Source organism: Cnephaeus nilssonii, assembly GCF_951640355.1.
Source record: "Cnephaeus nilssonii genome assembly, chromosome: 5".
NCBI lineage: Eukaryota > Metazoa > Chordata > Mammalia > Chiroptera > Vespertilionidae > Cnephaeus > Cnephaeus nilssonii.
Genome location: NC_137076.1, coordinates 32,869,309 through 32,876,803, shown reverse-complemented (window position 1 = coordinate 32,876,803; position 7,495 = coordinate 32,869,309). Strand labels below are relative to the sequence as shown.

General features: G+C 57.9%; 1 protein-coding gene across 1 annotated transcript; it reads right to left on the bottom strand.

Moving 5' to 3' along the window:
* Positions 1-2,230: 2,230 nt before the first annotated feature.
* Positions 2,231-4,789, bottom strand: LOC307100256 (L-gulonolactone oxidase-like; the record flags this gene model as incomplete). Its single annotated transcript, XM_079772648.1, is given in 4 exon segments — positions 2,231-2,476; positions 3,933-4,014; positions 4,016-4,176; positions 4,781-4,789. Coding segments are annotated over 4 exon segments (351 nt in total). The 3' UTR covers positions 2,231-2,377.
* Positions 4,790-7,495: the final 2,706 nt, after the last annotated feature.

The following is a 7,495-nucleotide window of genomic DNA, read 5'->3' as shown; positions in this document are numbered from 1 at the left end:
GATGGGAAAGCACCGAACCCTCGAACCCTCAGTCCTGCGAAAGGGCCTCTGGCTGCCTGTCCTTCCCTGGGAAGCAGAGGGAATGGGGGAGGGGCGGGAGCCAGGAGGCGTGTGTGTGTGTGTGTGTGTGTGTGTGTGTGTGTGTGTGTGCAGAGCAGAGCTCACCACCCAGTGGCTTGCCCCCCTCCCCGCCCCCCTCGGCTGCCTTGCCCATGCTGTGGGCCTCACGGTCAGGATGCAGCCAGCTCTCCCGGCCTGGAGGAGGTCTAAGATGAGCCTGGGCTCCCAAGGGCGGGAGGCCCTGGGCGGATGCCCTGGGAAGGCAAAGGGAGCGTGTGCGTGCGGCCGGGGGAGGACCAGCTCTGCTGTCCCAACCCGCGGCCCCGGGGACCAGGGTCCCCTGCAGCCTCTCTCTGCCCGTTGCTCTTCCTGGGCACCATCCCCGCCGAGCTGAGTCCACCCTCTCATTGGGACCCACCTGCCTCAGGAGCCAGCTCCTCCTACTTAGCCACACCCAACCAGAAACCTCCGGGTTTCTACGGAGCCGGAGCCGGAGGACGCTGTTGGAACAGATGTTTAGCTCCAGTTTCTTCCCCGTGACCCCACCTCCAGAGGACGCCTGCTTCGCGGCCCGTGTAAGTCCTTCTCCACACTCCGCCACCTGCCAAATTGGATGGAAATTGCCTTTGACGTGTGTAGTTGGTGGCTGGGAGCTCAGGGCGAGGGAACAGATAAAGCTGAACGAATTCTGATTCACAGTGGCCGGGACCAGAGAGGACACATTGGCAGAAACAGGCCACGGCGGCCCTCTGTGGGAGTGAGGGCATCAGGACGATTTTTTAGAACAGCCGGATTCTGGGTAAGATCCAGAGCAGTGAAGGAGAGCTGGCCAGTGCAAGCGTCCGCAGGCCCAGCAGTGAACAAAGGCTGGGCACCGGTTCCCTAGCTGTGAGGCCGCGGGCGTGTTCTTTACCTCTCTGTTTCCTCCCCTGTAAAGTGCGGGTGACAGCTCCCAGAGAGTGTGCGCAGCATCCAGCTAAGCGCCTGGGGCGCGGTGGGTATGAGAGACATCGGTCCCGCCCTCGCTCCCGGCCCCGGGCGGGGTACTGCGTGACACACACAGTGGGGTCTCCCACTGCCCTCCAAAGGCCAGTCTGCTCGGCTGGGCTCCCTGGGAGACGGGGCCAGTAAATCTCTCGCGCATTTTGATTTGTGGCCACTCGGAGTTATTTTCATCCTCTGCTCATCATTTTGAGAAACGGAGGCAATCCGTGTGAGATCGGCCCTGGAGAGCGGACCAGGACTGTGGCCAAATCTTGGGGGTGGGGGTCACTGTGTTGTCCTTCACCCCCGATTCCCACTGGACTCTCTTGGGCAGTGAAGCCGGCTCTGAGGGGGGTAAGGACACATCCATGTGGGGGCTCTACGCACCTGGGGACCAGGTCCCACACAGTCTCTCATGCTTCGGCTGCAACAGCTCTTACCTATGGGGGGGGAGGCTGATGAACACGGGGTTCAGTCTTCCCCCTCCTGCTCACTCTTCCCTCAGGTTGCCCCCGTCTTGCCTGGCGATCCTCTGAGACTTTTGTGGTAGAAAGAGGGAGGAGGACAAGAGCAGCTAACATGCGTGCTCCCTGCTGATGAGAAACGAGGTGAGGTTTCGAGGCCTAGATAGCAATTCTCTCGTGGTGTTCGGCAAAACCAAGGGAATCCCTTAGAAACTGCTTTTGGGCGGTTTTATTTTGATCTCTGAGCCTGGACCATGGGGGGGCCGGCTCCACCCACAGCGTTTGCTCTGTGTCCCTTCCTCAGAGCTGGTGCTCGGAGGAGAGCTGCACCCCTGGATGGCAGGACACACTGACCCACCACGCCCGACCCCGGCAATGCTGAACTCTGACAGCACAGGGTGAGGGCTCTGGAAAGAGCCTTGTCTCACGCCCCAAGCCCGTTACGAACACTGAGCACTGACTGTGTACACTCTCCTAAGCACCCCACGGGCATGGTTGTCGTGATCACCCCCATATTCCAGGGCGGCAAACTGCCATAGCCAGAGGGGAAGAGACTTGGGCCACACGGACAACAGAGGTGGAGCCAGGATGCATCAACCGGCCCCCGGCTCAGCGTGACACTCCAGTGACCAGAGGCCACGTGGCCCGTGGTGAAGATGAGCCCCTGCAGGGGAGCTTAATCCACGGTCCCCCCCCCCCCCCCCCCCCCCCCCGTGCAAGGCTGTTGTTGAGTGCTTAGCTCGTCCCTGGCCTGTTTCTTTCTATTCCCACGTAAAAGTCACTGAACCTGCCAGATCCCGAGTGTCCGGCCGTGGCCAGGGCAGGGGTGCTGGGAGCACTGGCCCACCCAGGAATGGAGGAGGTGGCTCTTACTGGGACAAGGCCAGGCCACGCTTATCCAGCTGCGGGTGCAGGTCAGCCAGGAGGATGCCAGCCTCCACAGTCACCGGCTTCTTCTCCGGGTCCACCTGCAAGAGACCAGCATAGGCTCCGAGGAGGGGGGCCATCGCCCAGCCCTGCCCGGTGGCTGGCTCCCTGTGAGTGTGAGCATGTCTGTCCCAGCCTGTGGCCAGCTCCCGCCACCTCCCACTGCAAGCAGCCAAAGGGGCTAGGGGCAGAGCTGGAGCTTTGCGAACATTCCGTGTAGCCCTTCCTTTTCACAGGGAAAGGGAATAAGGAGCAGGGAAGAGAAGGGGTTTGCCCAAGGTCACTGGCAGAGCTGGGACTAGCGTTCAGGTCTCCTGGCCACCACTACTGCACTTCCCCACACCTGGCCTGGACGAGGAAGGTGGGATTCCTTGCAGAGATGTGGAGAGTCACCAGCTGTGCAGGGCCTGCTCCTGCGGGGGCTGCTGGGCTTGGCTGGATGGAGTTCAAATTCGCCACTTACTCTCATCCTGGGGGGACTTGGGCAAAGAAGAGAACTGGACAGGAAGGGCCAGGGGAAGTAACATCTATTCAGTTCCTGCCCCGTGCAAGATGGGATCTGTCCTGAGACTATCATGGCGGCCCTGGGAGGTAGAAACGGTCTCTCTTCATTTCACAGGGAGGAGATCAAAGCTCAGGGGCTTGAAGCCACTCGCTCCAGGTCACGCAAACATGGGGGTGGGGGTGGGGGATGGGGATGAGAATCCACATCTGTGGGACTCCAACAAACAAGCTCGTTCCACGGACCCTGAGAACAGAGCTTGGCGAAATCAACTGCTGGAGCTCATCCTCGCTAATTAGCAATCAGGGTCAATTACTGCCGTGACTGATCTCACGACCGGAACGTTTTCTACGAGGTGGAAATTGTCAGCCTGAGCAAATGAGGAAATAGCTGGGCGCGAGGAGGTTATCCCAGGGGGGCAGGACCTGTCAGGTGACAGTAGGAGCCCTGCTAAGGCGTGAACATGTGGCACTCCTGTCAGGCCCCTAGACTCCTGGCAGGCCCCTGGGGGCACCGAGGGCTGGCTGGCTTGGACAGGATCCCAGCACAGGGCTGGTGTCGGACTCCTGAGTCTGTGCCCAGCTCTGTTGCTGACTGGCTGTGTGACCCTAAGCAAGTCACTCACCCTCTCTGATATTCAGTTTCCTCATATGTAAAACCAGTTAAGTGCAAATTTGTCACGATAAGCCCCCTTTTTAGGGGTCTGACTTAACCATTCCTGTACCTGAGAGGAGGCTCAGTCAGGAGAGGGGCGTGGACATTCTCTCCATGGCCACCAGGCGGCGCACAGACCTAACAAGAGGCCTGAGCAAGCCCAGAAAGGGCTCTGGGGAGGGGTGATCTCTAGCCGATCAGAAATTCGAGTGTCATTCTGGGACTCAGGGGTAAGGAGGAATCTGGCCTGGGAGGAAAGACTAAGGAATCTCTTTCTGGGATTTGGGATGGAGGCTGAGGCTGGTGGCCTGCAGAGGCAGGCAGGAGAGGGCTGAGAGGACCTGGAGGACCAGGTTCATCTTGCCCATGTGGGTCATGAAGCCATGGGTGCAGGCAATGTCCCAGGGCGAGTCTCCCCCCCCTCAACCCCCCCTTGTTCTGCTGCCTGGCCAGGGCCAGCACCTGCCAAGGCAATGCCTGAGTCAGCCCCAGCGAAGGCCTTTCTCCAAGACGCAGGGCCTGCAGGGGGCAGGCACCCAGGCCATGCACCCCCCGGGGCCTCCGGGGCCCCTGCCTGGCTAGAGGCTACTGTGCTGGCCACTCCAGGTCCTCATTGCATGGAGCTCTCACCTGGCCGGCAATGCTGGGATGGGAGGGCGGGGTCCTAGCCTGGAAAGCCCAGGGGCAGGGCCTGGTCTAGAGTACCCGGATGCGCTGGAGAATCGGGCCGTCGCGTGTTGGGCTGAGATGGACACTCTCCTCTCTGATCTCCACGGATGTATGTGTATGTAATAAATCTTTATCTGTATGTATATGTGTAAAGTGTTTTTGGTAAATTTTAGTGTTTGTTTTTTTTCCTTTTGGGTAAATTTGTATGTAAATACATCATTTTCTCCTGTTAATCTGTCTCAGATCAATTTGATTTTGAGTCCAGCCAGAAGAATTTAGAAGGGTAGGAGGAGTCTGGCCGGAGTAGCTCAGTGGTTGAGCATCAACCTATGAGCCAGGAGGTCATGGTTTGATTCCTGGTCAGGGCACAGGCCCGGTCTGCAGGCTCCATTCCCAGTAGCGGGTGTGCAGGAGGCAGCCAATCAATCATTCTCTCTCATCATTGATGTTTCTATCTCTCTCTTCCTCTCCTTTCCTCTTTGAAATCAATAAAAATATATTTAAATAAAATAAAAGGCACATATGCCATAATTGCCAGAGAGAGAGAGAGAGAGAGAGAGAGAAGGGTAGAAGGAAAATTATTTTTCCTCGGCCCACACCACCAAGCTGCCCACCGCTCTAGGGAGACAGAAGAGGATGCTGGAGGCTAGAGCACAGAGGCCGAGGGCAAGGGACTCTCTGCCCAGGATGGTCCTCTACCTGAGGTCTCCCCTCCCCCGTCTTCAGGGCAGATGGACCAGGGCTCCTGATCCACGCTCTGCTGATTAACTCTGTGAACCTGTCGATGGAAGAAACGTCCAAACCTGCAGAGAACTTGTGTGAGCTGATTAGAGCCACACAGACAACTCCCCAGGGAGCACGGTCTCAGATGCTCCCAACGGCAGTTCTGCGGTTTGTTCTCTGCATCTGACAGGAGGAGGGACTGCCAGGAGGTGGGGGAAGCAAGGTAGGAATGGGATTACGGGATGGTTAACCTTCTGTGCTCTCGTGAGGGAGGTTATTTCAAAGGCGCACAGCGCAATGGGCAGGGCTTGCTTAAGGCAATGGTACCATTTACTAAAGAAGGTATATGCCTGGGGCGTGACTCCCCGCCATGGCCATGACCTGCCCCGTTGGGGATTTATGATCACATCACCCTGTGAGGTTACTTTCCATACGTGAGAAATGCTCACCCGTCTGAATTCAAATAACGGACTTGGAGACAGAAGTATGGCAAAAAATGAGACTTTTACTAATTTCTTGCAGAAGCGGGTGTCTAGTTGAACAGGCACACACGGAGCCGTGGTCACAGGCTATGTATCCCTAGGGAGTGAGAGTCCCTCCTCCGCTTCCTCATTGGCTGAGCACTATGAGGTTAATAGTTTCCTCATATGTCTATGGGTCTTTTTCTTTTTTTTTTAATGGCCCAATGGTCTCTTATTGGGCTATTTAAGAAAAGGGGGGGTGGGAGGGCTGAGTCCTTTTCTAGTTGTCTCCACCTCCCCCTGTCTAGTTGAGGCAGGTGCGAGGTGTTTTGTCCTGAGCACCTGGGGGTTTCCCCCGTGATGCTGGCTCATGAACACAGTTCTTGGTTCTTATACCCTCTCCCCCGCTCCCTGAATTCTGTTTGCCCTGGGGAAATTCAGTAACGTTTCCGTTAAAAGTGGACTAGGCCGAAGATCGATCATAGAGGCCTATTTCCTACACATAGGACCCCCCTTTTTTGGCCCACAGACCTGAGTTTCCGCCTCAGTGAGGTGAGGGTACCTTTGCCTAATTCTCCGGGCTGATGTAAAGGCTAGAGAAGCAGCACGAGCCTCACAGGGACACACTTAGGGCTTGAAGGGGCAGCAGGCTCTTCCACCTGCGCCTGCTGCGAGCTTGCCTGGCAGGAGCCGTGGGACACTATTGCCTGCAGCCCCGTCCCTCAGCTCAGTGCCTGGCACGGAGCCCCTGCCCGATGTACGTTTATGTGACAAATTAATAAGCCACTGGGCATCTTGGCTTATCAGACCCCTGAAGCCAACACCTGGTGTCCAGTGGGAACATGAGCAGCAGCTCTGGAGAGGCCAGGCTAAAGGAGTGGAGAGTGGATCTGGGGTCAGATACGCACATGAGAAGTCCTGGAACGAGGGTGGGGAGGGGTGGTCAGAGTCACACCTGTCCCCAAACCAGGATTTCCACTGAGCTGCCAAGTGTGTATGTGTTCACGTGAACACAGAAATGCACCGTCCAACGCAAATGCACTAGCAGTGAGGCGGGAGCGGGGGTGGGGATTGGGGGTGACCATGAGCTCCCCACAGGGAACCCCAGCTAGTGGACAGCAGTGCTCAGAGGCAGCTCAGTCCCAGAGAGGGGCACCCCAGAGACGGGTGAGGGATCTGTGGAGCTCCGGACCAGAGAGCAGAGCCAGCTTTGGGGAAGGGTCGCGTTGTGAGCTGAATTGGGTGCCGCCCAAATTCATCAGGAGGTGATTGTATTTGGCAATAGGGCCTTTAAAGAGGCAATAAGTCCAAGTGAGGGCATTGGGATGGGTCCTGATCCAGTATGACTGGTGTCCTAGTAAGAGATTAGGACACAGACCTGTGAGGACACAGGAGGAAGACAGCCGCTGACACGCCAAGGAGAGGCCTCAGGAGAAACCGACCCTGCGAGCACCTCGATGCTGGACCTCCAGCCTCCAGACTGAGAGAAGATAAATCTGTGTTGCTGAAGCCCCCCAGTCGGTGGCACTCTGTGGTGGCAGCCCCAGCGGACGGACGGATACAGCAGGTCTGTCAGCCCCTGGGGGGGGGGGGCGGGGGTCTCCACCAGGGCCGCTGTGAGAGAGAGGAGCAAGGCTGGCCCTCCTTCCTCTGCGCCTTTCCCTCGGGCTAAGGCAGGAGGCAGGGCTTGTGCAGCCCGCTCCATCGCCCGCCGCCGAGGGAAGAGAGCTGAGACCCCCCACAGAACCTGACTTTCTGCCTCTGAAAGGCTGGGCTTGGTGGGGGAGGCCTTGGGGCGGAGGGAGGGAGAAACCACCTGTCAGGCTGACCACAGTCCCTTCCCCGAAGCCCTGGAAGGGGGTCCTGGGGCTGTGGCCAGGAGGTGGGAGAGCATCAAACCTGGGGGGGGGGGGGGAGGGAAGGGAAAGAAGTGCTGAGGGACTGCCTAGTGTCATCCCAAATAACTTGTTTTCCACCCACTGCAAGCCCTGTCCCCACCACCTCAGGCAAAGTATGTCCTGCTCGCATCCACAAATGCCGCTTTGGACCAC